This window comes from Aulostomus chinensis, chromosome 22, assembly GCF_037954235.1.
Source record: "Aulostomus chinensis isolate RoL2024-O1b breed Wild chromosome 22, RoL_Achi_v1.0, whole genome shotgun sequence".
Taxonomy (NCBI): domain Eukaryota; kingdom Metazoa; phylum Chordata; class Actinopteri; order Syngnathiformes; family Aulostomidae; genus Aulostomus; species Aulostomus chinensis.
In genome coordinates this window covers 14,117,855-14,134,229 of record NC_141341.1, presented here as the reverse complement: position 1 = coordinate 14,134,229, position 16,375 = coordinate 14,117,855, and the positions used below count along the sequence as shown (strand labels likewise).

Genomic DNA, 16,375 nt, shown 5'->3' with positions numbered 1-16,375 from the left:
TGTTCATTTGTGTATCTTGACCCCCTGTTGTTATCAATCAACCTACTGGTTAGTAACCTATGTAATGACGCGTCAGCACAAATTAAGGAGGAGACCCAAGCCCACATATAAGCCTCACATCAAGTGAATTATCTTCATTCCGTCCCATCTGTGCACCTCTACTCTGCTAACTGTTCATTTGTACTCATCCAAACCATGCAAGAAAACGCACAAGAATGATTGCCACTGGTTTGTGTTCGCATATCAAATTAAGAGGCTGAAATCAGAAGATGTAACCTGCTTCGACAGTTTGAGCTGCATTGAGAAAACTCTACACTTTGACCCTTGTGTCCTGCCAGCTCGCAGTTATCTTGGAACCTGATGAATTATCTGAGTTGGTGTGAATGAATGCAGAACTCTGAGGGGCCCTGGGACATGTCAGCAGTGATTATTAACCCCATTTCAATGAGGCGCTTTATTATTTTGACCAAGGTCTACAGGTAAAAAGCTCTGTCACACTCACACACCCCACCTCCACCCCCCCGCTCAACTTCAGTGATTAACCACTCAGTTTCAAGATCTTGTTAACTCTGAATATCTTAACTTCCATGTGTTGGAGCTACAAACTGATTATTTTGTTTTGATGCAATCGGCAGCTTGAAAAAGAAAAGACGGTACAACAAATGCGTCTTTTGTCACGTTATTTTGTAATTCAAAGCCCTCGGAGACTAAAATATTAAGTGTTAATATCGTCGGTGAGGTGATGGTTGAGAATTTCCGCACAAATCTTCTGATTCACCACCTGTACTGATAAAACACAAAAAATCTGGAATGTTTTTGAACATGTTGTAATGAAAGACAGCAAATAAAAGCTTCTTGCTCCCGATGGGCTCCACGGTGTCGCTTCAATGACGGTACACTTTTACACACTCATTATGGTTTCCAAGCGTTGCTCCAGATCAACTCCTTTTTTAATTTGTGTGAACATGAACTTATCATGCTCAAAGTCTTGGCACTTGTCTTGTTCTGTGAAACTCCCCCAGTTTGTTTTCCCACCTCACCCACTCAACATCTCGACTCCCACCCAGACAATTGAAGCTCACTTTCATGCACATTAGGTCAGAAAACCACGTTGCAAGAACTTTTTGGGGGGAGTTTTGTATATTTGTATTTAAATACAAAGAAACAATTAAAAAAAACACATACACACACACACACACACACACACATTCCAAAGATGACTTCCCTGACTTAAAAAGAGGAAAAGATGGAGAATGTGAGCAGAGATCCCAACCACTGATTGCTGGTAGCTCTTCATGAGACGGCTACATTTACCCTCTACTTACCAGGAGAGTCCGTGAGTGCTGGGTAACATTGAGATTTATCAAAAAGTAGACAAACTTTATTGTGTGTGTGTGTGTTAACTCTATGTACGACAAAACCACATTAACAGGTAAAAACAAATATCTCAGAAAAAGGGAACCAGTGGTGCAGCGAGGAATGGAAGTATACTGACGGTGCTACAGTTTTTGAGTTCTTTGCTCACACTCACCATGGATGCATGAAAACATTTAAGACTTCTACTGCATGTAAACATGAACTATGTCAAACTTGGGGAGTTCTTTTGATGTGGACATGCCAGGTCAAAATGTCCTTTGTGAAACACCTTGATGAATGGAACATCAATTTATTGAAGGGAAGCAGAACGATGCAGGAGGAAGCTTAGTATCGACCTGTAAGAGGAAATGAGGAGAGACACGTTAGTACATGAACTCAAGCAGTTGGTAACCAGTGATCCAGGTAGCTGAATCAGCTCTGACGTTATACAGAAGGTGACACACTTACGTGGGCTGTAGGAGCGAGACCGTGAGCGTGACCTGTATCGACTGTAGTAAGGTGACGGAGAGCGCCTGCGACTTCAAAATAACAAAAATTAAAATCTTCCCACACAGCGGTGGAACAATGTTTTTATATTCATCTGTGGTTCCTCACCTATACCTATAGTCATACTCCTCATATCTGTCATAGCGGTCATATCCTCGGTCATAATAAGAATCTCTCCCCCTCCTGCTGCTGCCTCCGCCGCCGCCGCCCCCTCCACCATTGCTGCTGACAGAATAAAAGGCACCATAAGTTAAGCATCAAGATCTGATCTCACAACTAAACCATGTGAGGGACGTCTTACGCCACATGAAAGGTAAAAGGGACCATTAGTGTTGATCTTACTGAGTTGGTCGGCCCATGTAGATTCCTGGTGTGGGGGTATGGGGACGTTTAGTAATGGAATAATCCACCCTAATACGCCTCCCATCCAGCTCCATACCGTTGGCTCGCTCCATTGCCTGGAGAACACAGGAGGGAGGAGAAGACAAAGATGCTATCAGGCTAATGTAAACTATTTAATACAATACAAAAAAAATCACATGTAAAGTACATCAGGCAAAGCTGGGAGATGAGTCAATATGACACAAGGTTGACACCTAGTGGTGTACTCGGGTAATCACATCTAAATCAGGTACTTCATCAAGGAGGGAGGGTTTGAAAAGCCTGTTTTTAGATAGAATGCTCACCATGAGTGTAAAGAAAAATAGATATCACCCTTTCAACTCACAACCCTTCTAGGCTTCTGTCAGGGGATATTTAACTCTTGAGAGGTGAACGTTAATAATCACAACAAGGGTTGAGACATCAAACTGATCCCTGGCTACCAACGTATTCCATACCTCTTTGGAATCCTCAAGTCTCTCAAAGTAGACGAAGGCAAAGCCCCGGGAGCGACCTGTACGCTGGTCGTACACCACATTGACCCCCGCCAGAGGACCGTAGCGCGAAAACACCTCCCTCAGGTCACGCTCTGTGGTGTACAGGCTCAAGCCAAACACACCTAAACATGTGCTGGGGTCAGGGTTTGCCTGCAAGGGTCAACAGTAAAGGTCATGGATGATGGCGTGGCTGATCGAGTCTGTCCATGGAACGTTTTGCATGCAAATTCAATTGAGTGGATTTAAAATGTAAAACGTGGGTTTGTGCACATTATAGAAGCTCAAGTATATAATACACTTTAAATATATATATATATATATATGTATATTATACACACACACACACACACACACACACAGGGTACATGATGATTTCAGTGAGTACACGTTCCCCTCCAAAGTACACGCTCAGTGGGTCAACTATGACAGCTTTAATAACCCCTTGAATAGCTTTCAATAAAAAAAGGTGCCCAGCATAGAATCAAACCACATCACTGTTCCACTGTTGGCTTCATAATATCACCTCATTCCTGTTAGGCATCGGGACTTCTTAATGCAGTGTACACACACTGAGTTCAAGCATCATGCAGCAGTAAAATATTGTGATTCATCACTAACTGGCTGACCAACTGTATATATCACAACCATCAACATTAACATGTGTAAAATGGAGATTTTAGGAAATTCTTCCCTGTAAAAGCAACGTCAGAAGATCGTTTCACAAAAAAAACATTATTTTCAGTGTTATATGTTCCATATCCATTTTACCAGTTTATATTTAGCAGTGATTTCATTATCAAAATGATGCAGCATATTATAAAAACATTAAATACATGAAAGATTAAAAAATAATCCAGATACCACATTAGTGCATTACAATGACATTCAAGTCTTGCTGGACAGGACAATACAAACGTAGCACAGTTGAATACAAGCTTCCATTGATGAAAGATTGAGACTAAACATATAATTTATTGATTTAAACATTTCAGGCCAACATTTTTTCATGTGGTAGTATGTTGATATGTAAAATTATGACTGCTGACAAATAACTAGCATCCGTGTACTGAGAAAAGAGAATGACCAGATGAACATTACAGTGAATCAAACATCATGTGAAGGACTTATTTGTAATTATTCCCCACCCTATGACCTTTGACCCACACACAAACATGACACTGCTCTTTCCCCATAATACGTGAGAAGGACCACATACCCTAACATCGGCATCGCCGCCATGACTGTAAGCTTCTTTTGTGAAGTCATGGCTCTGTTGATATAATGAGAGGAGGGGAAGGTTAATCAAAAGGGGTTATTAAATGTCATGTCAAAGTGGTTTCCCACAGCATTAACAAGCATATATATATGTGTGTGTGTGTGTGTATATATATATATATATATATATATATATATATATATATATATATATATATATATATATATACACACACACACACACACACACACACACACACATACATATATAAATGGATTTATATCCATTATCCATTATCGTTTCATCAGTGTTTGAGAAGACTAAACATGAGAGAGACGACTAGGATCATTATTCTAAGTGATACAGGATGAAACAATGTGTTAAACTGGGGCTGTCAATGTTAACGTAAGTCAAGTCCAAGCCTAACATGTTCTTCGTTTAAATTTTAAAGTAACGTGCTGTCTGATCCTTCAACCAAGGCTGGGCCATTCATTTCAATTACGTTGTTGGAGTCCCATGATAATGAAAACAAGACGGTTCAAATAAAGCGATTGTCGTGTCCAGTGACTTGGTGCTTCCCGGCCAGAGATGCACTCCACCTCTCACCCAAAGCCTAATTTTTGTTTTGGTTCATGCTGAAGGGGAGGAAGGCAGTGCTGATCCAAAGTGTTTGGAAACACTCTGGAACAGACTGGAAAAGTGTGTGATATTTGTTACACAGTCACAGCTGCATGACAAATAAGCAAGATGCGTCAGCAGAGATTATAATCTGCATCCAAACCCGCAACACTTTGTGTTTTTTCACAAGTGGCACGCGCCACTCAAATCATGGGGCGATAAAACAAGGATCCATAACACTATGTTTATTTTCTCCTGTGAATTGTACAAACAAATATCCATCCTTCACTTACACTCTAATTGCCGTCTTGTTTTGTATGAGCTGTCCGGAGGGACCAGTATGAGTTACGAAACAGAGAGAGCAAATAAACTGGAACTCCTGAAAACTGTGAATACTGTCCAGTTACCAAGGGGCAAAATTACATCAGAGATGGAACTGTGACATGTGGCTAAATGTGCATTTCACAACTGAAATTCAATGATTCGTCACAATTAAAAAAAAAAAAAAAAACGAATTGTTTGACAGCCCTAGTTTAAACAGCAACAGGTTAAATTTGAGGTTGACAGCTATGTGTTTGGTAAACACTGCAGAGATCAGAGTAGCAGTCTATCCATGTCTTGGCTATGACTTTGATTTTGATATCATGAGAATGCACTACAAAATATTTTTGTGGAGTCCAATTCAACCAGAATGACTGCCTGACGTCTTTGACAGATGATTCGGCTTAACTTTTAGCGGGCAGCGCTTCATGTATTGGCTATTTCTCGCAGCTGTACGCAACAAAACATCTTTAAAACACGCTAGTTATTTTGCCTGTGATTCATTTGAGATATTAACTGCAAGACACTTTTGGGGAGATTTGCCCGATAATTGTGAATCATGCAGTCGCATTGTTCTTATCATGTAAAATAAATGTCAATAACATTTTTAACATATTAAATAAGGAAATGCTCCCTCCAAATTTAGAGCATGATCTTACGTGACAGGTGACATATGTCCTCAGTCTTAAAATACAAGATGTCTAAATAGCCAACCTTCCAAAAATGTCAGTACTAATACTGTAAACGTGTGTGGCCATCTTTTGCCTTGTCTTCAGAACTTGAGACACTCACCCTGCTGCCAGCGTGACGGCGGCGATTAGACATTGAGGAGGTGCTCTGGCTCCTCCTTCGACGATACTCAGGACTGTAGGAGCGAGAGCGGGACTTCCTCCCGTGGGAATAAGACCGAGAACGTGAACGGCTATAGTGCCGGTTTGAGTGTCGTCTAGAATGAGACCTGGAAAGAATGCAGGTGGTGGTGGATTTGATAGAACAGTCAGGGACATAAGAGAGGGAAGCTCTGACACTCAGCATTTTAGTTTTCGATATGACATGAGGCCCCGAGAGCTCAACACACTGCCAGCAAGGCCCACAATCAACTGAAGCTGCACTCCAACCAACTGCAATTTACAAATTGTGTCAAAAATACCGTGTTAAACTAAAATTGAGGAGCTGCTGAGGTGTCCCATCTTCACATAATATTCTACAGGCTTGAGAACACATCTTGGTTTGATCATATCATAATTTTGATGGTGTTTTTCATGAAAAACATAAAAATATACATTCCCCCTAATATCAGTCAATATAGGCTTAACTGCATGGTACGCTCACGTAACAGCCTCAGAGGACAGCAGGTGTTTCCAGATTGAAATTGATTACGTGGCAGTTTTTTTGGTCTTCTTGCTGAGGTTCGTTACTACTGACATCAACTTGTCTCCTCTCTCTCCATCAGCATTATTGGAAAATGCTTCCTGTCAGTGTTTTTGGTTCATATCAAGGCTTTGACTACATTGACTGGATAATACTGTATCTGCTTACAAGCACAAAGTGTTGTGTGACTGAAGCTCTTTTTGGTAATATGCTGTAAGTTGAGTTGCAGTGTGTAGCGTTTCAGGGCCTCTGTAGATCAGTAACGTACCTTGATTTTGAACGAGAGCGGGATCTGGATTCAGAGCGTTTGGAGGCCCGGGACGGGCTCGGGGAGCCGGACCTACTCTCCGACTTGACCCGAGCTGGACTCCCACGATCCGATTTAGATGGGGAGCGAGACCCCTATTGCCACAGCAGTATGTTAACAATACTCTCACACACAAATAGATGTATTTCCAACACAGAAAAACAGCAAATGACATGTAGTAAAGAAAGTTGTACACATGGATATTACTAAATTATACACAGCTTATGTACTGTGGAGAAAAGGGTTAGTAAACTAGATTATCATTAAGTAAAACTTTGGTTTACAATGTGACATATTAGCCATACAACAGTAAATTTCTATTCCCATGTCCAGCTGGGCCATAAAGGGGAAAATAAAACATGCAATTTTTATGTTACAAAAAGAGAGCATGGTACAGAAAAGACACAGGTGACACAAGCAATATATTTACTTAACCTAGAGACACATTCATTCTTCCAGATTCTTTACATGCTACTCCCTTCTCTCGGGATTTCTATCCTTCTTCGTTCTTCTTTTTTCAGTTCTCATTTTCTGATTCCAGGTCTGTTTTCCTCTCTTCCCCCAAACTGTTTCATTTTAGCCATTACTCTGCAAGCGAGTCTATCTGACACCAATCTTCCGTGACTTTTTCCTCCCTTTCCACTTCTATGTTCTGATCTGTACATGTTTTCATTAGCCTTCTTTTATCTTGAATTTTTTCTTCACCATTCTTGGATAAAACTCTTCAAATCCTTCACGATCAATAACCTTAATGAAAAAAGAACAATTCAATAAAAAATTAAGATCATGTGGTTTATATGAGTTAATAGAAAAAAAATCATGAACACTGAATGCATTAACGTTACAGTTACATTGTTTCTTCAGTTACGTGTTTAAAAATAAGCAAAACAATTGAAATTATATTGTAAAATGTTAATTAGTTTCAATTTTAATATTAAAAGCGTGAGTGCAGGGAAGGAAGAGTGGCCTAAGAGGAATTTAACAAAATTATAAGCTATGTAAATGAGGCAAATCAAAAACTACGGCTGCAAATGCGCATCAGTGGCTGCAACGGGACATTAGGACATAATGCAAAAGATCATCATTCATGAAGAGCCAGCTTCAGTAATAACAGCAAACGCTACATTTGATTACATGTCCAAACACTACGGTGTAACCTGGTGTAGGCTAGCAGCATAAGCTTGCTTTAGCTGCCATTTATAGACCGTGTCAACGTAAAGTTAATGTGCCCGTTCATATATATAAAAAAAAACACCAAGTTTTATTAACTGGAGGTCCAACAGTGAATATTCCCGGAACACAACCGAACGCAAATTAAAATAACGGCCAAGAAACGTCAAAAAATAAAAGAGCGATAGTTAGCATTTTGCTAAAATTAAATTTCCTAGAGAATTGTCCCACCGTTGCAGTCACTGTTGTTGTCGGCAGCCACACGGAAGAAAGAGAGCAGGGAAGACGGGGAGATATTTGTTATCGATAAGTGTCACTACTTACCCGTCCGTTATAGTTTCCTTCCTCAATATCACTCATTTCTTTTTAAATAACTACCGCTAACACGACGGCGTACCGCGCAAGAAAGAATTAACGCTGCGGTGTTTAGTATCGGACGAGAAGATGGCGCGTGAAGTGGGTGGTATGTTTACGTGCTGCAGCATGCTACGTCACCAACCGCGTAGCCTGCCACGCCCCCCCTCGTGATAAAACATATTGCACTTCAACGTCCCGCAAGGCTTTTCTCAGCGATGGCACCGACCCATGGTGGAGTTATTTTAAGCACCGAACAGCATCGCGTTTCACACTGAATACCTGTATTCAAAAACTTTAAAAGGTACTTCTTATAGTAAATTACCCTACAAACAAAAAATACAAGTACCAGTGTGTACCTATAAGGGTACAAATACTAGTCATTGTGTGAACACTTCAGTTAGCGAAAAGGTACACTTCTAGCTACTTAAGGAGCAGTATCGTACTTAGGAACTTTTATGATGCACACTGATACCTCTATCATTTATTTATGTGTATTCAGGGATTTCCAGATTGGGGATGACGACCGTCTGGTGGGGTTGTGATACACAGAATGGGAGTTGCATGATAATTTCCATTAATTAAAAAAGAAATTCAAAATGATGTAAAATGTCTCATTGTTTCTAAAGATAGAAATACAACTGTAACTACAATAAAAATACCAACTGAATTCAACTCAGATGTGGCTGTTGGGATATGTATGTGTGTGTGTGTGTGTGTGTGTGTGTGTGTGTGTGTGTGTGTGTGTGTGTGTGTGTTAGCAGGGATTGTACTCTTCAGCTTCCTCCAGGGATAGTAGGGTTGTCCCAAGCCTCTGGGGGTTCTCAGTTGAAAAATGTGGGAGTTCCTGCTCTAAATAGTAGAACTAAGTGTGGCAGGGCCATCAGGGATTTGCAGTGAGGTTTTAACATTTCTTGAACTCATCTTTCATCATCTAACTATTTCCATGAATTGTTTAGTTAATAAAATGTTAAATATTCAGAAAATACTTATCGCAATTTAGCGCAAACTGATGCGTTTCAAACAGTCCAAACAAAACACTCTCATAAGCAGTAAATCCTCATGTTTATGCCTGTAATCGCTGAATATGACATTTTTTGCTTGGAAAAAAAAGAACTCTAACGATGAATTGATTATCAAAACAGTTGGTAATTAAGTCCATCCTGTCAACTCAATTGTTGCAGCTCAATGACATGCGCAGTCACACAAACACCCCGATTCGACCTCTTTCCAATGACACTGATCTGATTTAAATTAATTTTTCCATTAGGCCATTTTATTAGTAAAGTTGTTTTTACAGCAGCCAACTGCCTTGCTGTCCTTGTCTATTTTTGAAGCAAAAGTACATTTATGGCATCACTAACTGTGGACACAGTGGAACTACAGTTTAATAATTCTGCTTAGCGGCCTGAGCAACATTTGAAGCAGAGTAAATGGGCAATTACAGCATTGTGTTTTAATCACACAGTTTCCTCCTTGTTTTTTCTACTACCTTGTTGAGATTTCTCAGCGGAAAGACCAGAAGAATGACTGTTCCAGCGCATGACATCCACATCCCTAATGGCAAAGTTGTATTATCATTATTATCATTGTTAGAAAATCTCTACAGAGTCACAGTGTAACATGAACCCTGAACATGTGTAAGCGTTAGGTCAACGTAGCAGCACCACAGGGCTAAATACTGACCTCACTGTACGGTACATTCAGTCCATTCCACATCCAAACTGAAACAAGGCAAGGGAAGGGAAATAAAACATATGATTTTCAAATGAGACGCTGCTTAAAAACACACACATGCTTTCAGAGGCAAACATCATCCGGCATAACCCTCACAGTCTCACAGCAACCATAAATACACATATATTCTACTTTCAGATGGAGTGCAAATAGCATCTTTGGATCATTTACTACATGTAAATTATACTATTTAATTACCTTTAAAAATCTATGAATGTGCTAATCTATTTTGTGTTCAGGTACGTCACCGGCTAAAAAGGCCGACTATCATGAATGAACTGGTTCTCTGGATATGTAAGCGATGTTGTAAAGCTGTATACAACAACCACAGGGGTGGGATGGTGGGTGGGAAGGGGGGCATTTAAAGCTATTTCTACGATTCAGTTCCAAGAGTGTTCGCAGTATGACACTGTAAAGATGAACCAAATAAAACCCAAATAAAGTCAGCAATGAAAATTTTATATATGTGTGTATGTATATATATATTGATATACACATACATACAAACATACATACATACACACACACACACACACACACACAAAAAGTTCTAGGTAGTCCTGGTAACAAAAATATAAATATCAGCATGATAGGACAGTTCTCTCAGGGAAGCATCTCTTTTTTTAAGGATGTCCTTTTGTTTCCATATTGCTTTTCATAACTGATGTCATCTCAGGAATAAATTCAGGAAAAGCGCAATTATTATATTTATATAAAAAAAATTTAAACCATATCAAAACTATGCTCCTTTATGTGGCCGAAGCCTATTAGAGACATGGGGGTGAAAACGTGATGTCCCTGCGTGGCTGCTGGGGACTTCCTGCTTGGAGGCTCTTTGCAGTGCAGCGGGAGCAGAAGCAAGGATGCCCCCTGCTGTGTGAGAGATGTTACTGGAGGAGGCGTTGACCACCAACTCAATTTTCCCCTCCAGTTTGACCAGACGTGTTAGGATGTCATCCAGCAATACAGCTATGGTCCTCTTCAGATCAGCTGTGGGAGACCAGAGGACAACGTATCACTACACACACAATATTCAAGTGGTTTGATGAGCAAGCAACACCTCAGTAAACATATTGCCCAGTATTGCCTAAAGTGGTTACCGTAACCAGCCATGGAGGTTCCCTGTGGCCCACCAGGAGCATTCTGGTTCTCTTCTGTCAGGACTTTAACATATCTACGACTGAGCTCCAGGATCTGCTCGCGTAGCTCGGCGCTGCTCTGATGTCGAGGCTGCTGCACAGTGTAGCGTAGCAGCATGAGTCCCCACACCAGGCCAAAGAACAACAGCAGCACACTCAGCTTCTGGGACATGTTCCTCCGCAGGAGTGCACCCACCATGGTACAAGGGGTGGCAATGGGGGGGGGGGGGCGGCGATGAGACTTGTATTAGATGTCAAGATACTTAGAAGATTCCTGTATCCAAAACAAGGTCAAATCCACTACACAGCATTCCTAGAGTGGGTATGGATTCAGTGCTTTGCTAAAGGAACTGCCAATACCGATCCAGCCTCTTTAACCACTAGAGCATCCCGTCTCTGCTACAAAGTGGTGACGCGGTGTTGAGCAACAGCAGGGTGGAACCAGGAGGAGGTTGACACCCACAGACGCCGGCAGTCAGGGGTTTTTGAGCACGTGCTCTAGTAGCTCCAAATCACTGAAGCAGAGGGGGTGTTCAGGCAGGGGGTCCGCAGACATTGTTGACTATCCAGAGAAGCACAAACTGGATGGAGACAGGAAACAAAAGGAAATGAGCAAAAAGGGAAGGAAACTCACAATGAGCACATCTGTTGAGGAAAGGAAAGGTCTGACATCTCACATCCCACCAAGCCTGTACAGAGTCACTCCTCGGGCCCCTCGTGCATGTTGGTGTCAAGCTGGCTATTGTGGTTTCGCTCAGACTGACTGTGAGGATTCCTGGGTGGACAAACGCACAAACACTAGCCAACACAAACAACATTGCATGAGCTGGATAAAGAACAAAATCTAGCTCATCACAATTGGCAAGGCAGAGTCTGCAGCTCTGGGTCAGGGGGTGCACAATAGCCCACTCATCAACAAATCTGTTTCAGCCTCCTTAACCCAGAAACCTAATTACCAGTTTAGAAGGTGGGGGGGGACCCACTTTGCAGCTCCAGAGAGGACTCACAGTAACAGACATTTGCGTGGAGGGCGTTCAATTTCTAATCCCAAACTCACAATGGTTATTGGACGGACTAATAGCTTGTGAGCGAGCGCACCACGCACATGCAGGGGAAATACATTTCTCAGTGACTTTGTCAGCGGGGTCATTCTCTGCACGCTCTCCTGGGTGCGGTAGTATCACTTCCTATTGAGGTCTGAGAGGGGGCATCAGCTGAGGGGATTAATTATGAAAAGATAGGTAACAGAATCTGTTTAGTGGTGCATCCCAGCCTCTATTCATTCACACACACGAGCACGACCTCCCTCTGACCTGGGCACCGTTGGCAAAAGAGATGTGAGGGTGTGAAGTACTGCAATTACTGCTGCTGGATTCAGTGAAAATATTGTGCAACGAAGGGATTTTGATATCATACACAAATGTTACCATGAGTCAGCGGGCTTGGTTATCAAGAAAAATGTGCACAAGTTACTGGGGGAGATGTCAGAGAGAAGATTTGTGCTAAAATTCATTTCTTAAAAAAAATGCACACATTATTATAATTTTGAACAGTATATAGTTACTTTTTACTAAAACAATATGCAAACAAAGATTATTCTGCAATATTTTTGCAGTACTGTTAAAACAATATATCCAGTTTTAAAAAAGGTTGTGGTTATATAATTGCACGGGCTGACATTTTGATTTGATTAATCATGCGGCACTAATTGTGATGTAATAATATCAGAAACTGTTCCAGTGGAAAACTTCTGACCATGTGGGGAACAACTTTTCTGTTCTATGGGGAAATATCTGATTTGTCTGCATCACCATAGTAACGCCATTCAAGGAAAACTCACAGTAACCCATCACCAGATCTGAGATGGATCTGGTCGGCCCATTAGGGGGACAACATCAAAGTGTACAGAAAAATATATACCTTAAAATAATATAATGTCTTCTCCCAACCAGGTGGTGAAGTGAATCTCTACCCGAAATACGAATGGATTCTTCATTTGACCAAATTTCATACAGGATTTTACATCATTCAGCTGTCGCTCGAACAAACAAATGAACACCAGTTAAAACACAACCTCCTCGATGGAGGAAATTACAGCTGTTATAAGGAGACGTTTTGAACCCGGCACAGTTTTCCTCCCTTTATTTATTTGAAACACAAGAATACAGTTCCTGTCAGTGAGAGACGGAACCTGGACCAGAGAACCGGGCTCCCTCTCCGACAATGACTTGCTACGCTAACTTAAGCTAGCGGGGCTACGGAGGTGCAGCTGCTTTATTTGGGTCATAATGTTGACTGAAGTCTGGACTGCATCTTACATGACTCAAAGATTGCAAACATTTTGTTCTCCCTCAAAAAGCAGGCTTCAGCTCTGGCTGGTTGCTTGTTGGCAATAACGTGAAAATGGTGCACAGATGCCAATATTCTGTCTTTTATCTGTCAACACCCAGTAGGAAAATCTCTGCTGGAAAACCGACGGTCCTCGGACAGATGATCAGATCATTATCTCTGATAGAACCAGAAGTCCACATAATAAAAGTCAGAAAGTTTACTTGATGAAAGCCTGAGGATCAAGAGCAGCATTATGAGGTTGTACTGTTGTTGATGGTAACTCAATACCCACAGGAACAATTGACGCAATGAGGTCATGCAATTTTAGATTTTTATTATGATAAGTTAAATATAAACAAAGCAGTGGGAGAAAAAAAACACCGCAATTTTCTACTTTTTTCCTTTTCTCTTGAGATGAATTAATCTTAAAAATTATGTCAAAGTAGTGTGTTTAAAGCATCAAGGCGAATTTACTCCTGACCACAGTCAAAGTGTTTTTCTCTCAGCTGAAACCGGGCTGTTGGAGATTCCTGAGGCCTGAGCGCTCTGAGGAGGATTAGCTTCAAAAATCACAAATGGCTGTTGAGCCAACAACTTATCAACACATTTATCAACAACAGTCTACTGGGCCGTAATATCTATCTGATGTCTCAGTCATGATAAAACGGGAGCCGTCACCACCCTTCCTCAGAAGATGAGCTTGTCTGACCTTTTAATTTGTTTTGTTTCGCCTCTTCTTCACCTCTCCTTCTTCATTTGCCTTAAGTGCAAAGTATTTCAAAACGGCACACCTCTTTTCCCACCAAAATTGGTCACAGAGACGCGCCAGCTTTAGCAAGTTACCACCAGAGTATATGAGGTGTGCAGCGACAGAAAGAAAGCGCTGTGAGTGAGGGGAGGCGGGGCTATGTGGCCACGCCCACCAGAAATGAGCGCAAGGGAGGATAAAATGATTACTGGAACTTTTCGGAATATTTTGTGTCATTGGCTAACAGATATTGGCAGATATTCTTCATTTTCTAAGTTATCAGTCCAGCATATCAAGTTTAGTTCATGATGAAGTAACAATAAACAACAGGATTTTCTAAATGTTTGGAAAATAAATACAAATGCATCTAACTCAACTTACTTGTTTTGATAGTGTGACCAAAATGTTAGTACTGAGAGGAGGGTTTTTTTTTTTTTGCATTAGAAATGTGCAGTCGCTAATTTTCATTATCATTCTTCTACCATTAAGCTACCACAATATCTTCAGCACCACAAACTATATTTCAGCAAAATGAAAAAAAATCCAAAAACAAGAAACAAGATGCAATAAACATTTGAAACTATTCAGTAAGTAGACCACACTGCACTGCTGGGACTGTAGGGTGGAATTTGAAGAAGACTGTTTCAATCGGTGATATTGCTGATCTCTTTTCTAAATGACAGTGATTTTGTCTGTCTGTCGCTTTCCTTTCCATGTTGAAATCATAGTTTCAGAACAGTCTCAGTTACCTTTTCAGTCACATGAAGAGTATGGTGCAAGAATAATTTGCATTGCTGAACATCTGGTACTCTCATCGCAAAGTTGTTTGCGTTTTTTTTTTTTAAATAAAACTAGTGCAGCTAGCACGAGCTTAAGAAATTTTGTTTGACGCCCTTTAATATGTCTGTAATAACCACGCCAGTGAATTTGAAGTATTTATTTACCTCAAAAACAGCGGCTTAAAAGTGGCTAAATGAGACTTGTTTCAGTCACACGTCCCATTTTAGATGCAGCCCTGAAGTTCAGGCAATGCAACCTTCTTCCTGTACTCTGAAAACGCAGTTGAAAACACAAACTATCTCACTGGAGAGGTCACATAAATATCATTTATACAGCAAGTGCATGCAAGTAATTAAAATGAGACAGCCAAACCATAAAAAGCATAAATATTCACCTCCATACACAAGTCACAAACATACCTGATCTGCAGTCACCTAAAGATAAAAATTCAGGGTGGGGTGAAAATTAAGTGTTATGTTTACACATCAGTTCATGCTAATTTAGCAGTCCTGATCATTTTTCTTTAGGAAAGCAGCTCCGTACACAAAATGCACCACTTGTTTACAGGACTGTTTACCTGTTGTACAAATACCTAATCTCAGGGTTAAACATTTACCACAAAAGCTAGCAGGGTCACACACAGACTTAATAAGATGCCTTAAAGAACACACACACACACACACACACACACACACACACACACACACACACACACACAGTAAAAACTAGACAGTAGGATGTTGGGTTGACTCAGCCCGAAACCACAGATTTACATGTTGACTATAATAGTTATACAATGTCACAAATACCACAATATAAGTAAAATAAGAATAGAACTGCTGAAAAAATATAGGTGATGTTTAAGATGCAGTGATAATTGATACTTCACACTTTTTTCCCCCTGCTTAATATTCATATAAATGCTAGCAGCCACTCATAGGAAAGTGCAACTCAACTTAGCTCACGTTAGCTTGACATGCTAGCTCGGCTAAACTCAGTCAACAGATAAAATCAACATCATAATTTACCTCAATGTGTTGACTCAGGAGCCATCTTGTAGTTGAAGCACAAATTGCTATGTTCCGGCGATCTGCAACCTTTCACTGAAAGGTTGCTAAATGATGCTTATTGTTTAGACACCCCGGGCGGTTGTTGCGGTCTCCGGTCTAAACAGGGACTGCCGCTGCCCGCTACATCCATTGGTAAGTTAGCCGCCCGGCTCTGTGGCCGTCCTCTCCGATTCTCCTTAGACTACTGTCTCAGTCAGCAAGCGGTATGTGTGTCCGCTGAAGTCGGTAGCTAGAATTACAAGCATGCAACTGACTGTCATGGTTTCCTGAACGTTCACTGCGTGCGTCACCGCCGCGGCATTGTGGGAAATGTATTCATACCGCATTCTATGTATGACATACGCAGTTGGATATAACTCAGCTATTACGTTTGCTTTAAACAAAACATACCGATGTTGTTGAAAAAAATGTATCGAGATTGTGTGTGTGTGTGTGTGTGTGTGTGTGTGTGTGTGTGTGTGTGTGAGTGTGT

At 40.9% G+C, this 16,375-nt stretch overlaps 2 protein-coding genes across 10 annotated transcripts; both read right to left on the bottom strand.

Annotated features, from left to right (window-relative positions):
* Positions 1-533: 533 nt before the first annotated feature.
* On the bottom strand, positions 534-8,215 carry tra2a (transformer 2 alpha homolog). 6 transcript variants are annotated; one of them, XM_086192596.1, is made up of 10 exons: positions 8,069-8,215; positions 7,280-7,321; positions 6,536-6,669; positions 5,689-5,854; positions 3,958-4,011; positions 2,703-2,891; positions 2,206-2,321; positions 1,972-2,088; positions 1,825-1,889; positions 534-1,712 (listed from the first exon to the last, which is right to left on the bottom strand). In XM_086192596.1, exons 1-10 carry the CDS (start codon positions 8,102-8,104, stop codon positions 1,702-1,704), a joined length of 930 nt encoding a protein of 309 aa, XP_086048722.1. In that variant the 5' UTR covers positions 8,105-8,215; the 3' UTR covers positions 534-1,701. The 6 variants fall into 6 exon arrangements, with proteins under 6 accessions (XP_086048722.1, XP_086048719.1, XP_086048723.1 ...); XM_086192593.1 differs by having other exon boundaries at positions 535-1,712; positions 1,825-1,895; XM_086192597.1 differs by having other exon boundaries at positions 535-1,712; positions 1,972-2,085.
* An 859-nt stretch (positions 8,216-9,074) lies between these two features.
* Positions 9,075-16,238, bottom strand: ccdc126 (coiled-coil domain containing 126). Of its 4 annotated transcripts, XM_086192603.1 has the most exons (5): positions 15,862-16,238; positions 11,652-11,749; positions 11,335-11,555; positions 10,936-11,248; positions 9,075-10,825 (listed from the first exon to the last, which is right to left on the bottom strand). In XM_086192603.1, exons 4-5 carry the CDS (start codon positions 11,171-11,173, stop codon positions 10,575-10,577), a joined length of 489 nt encoding a protein of 162 aa, XP_086048729.1. In that variant the 5' UTR covers positions 11,174-11,248; positions 11,335-11,555; positions 11,652-11,749; positions 15,862-16,238; the 3' UTR covers positions 9,075-10,574. The 4 variants fall into 4 exon arrangements, with proteins under 4 accessions (XP_086048729.1, XP_086048727.1, XP_086048726.1 ...); XM_086192601.1 differs by having other exon boundaries at positions 10,936-11,555; positions 11,652-11,772; positions 15,862-16,237; XM_086192600.1 differs by having other exon boundaries at positions 10,936-11,555; positions 15,862-16,237.
* Positions 16,239-16,375: the final 137 nt, after the last annotated feature.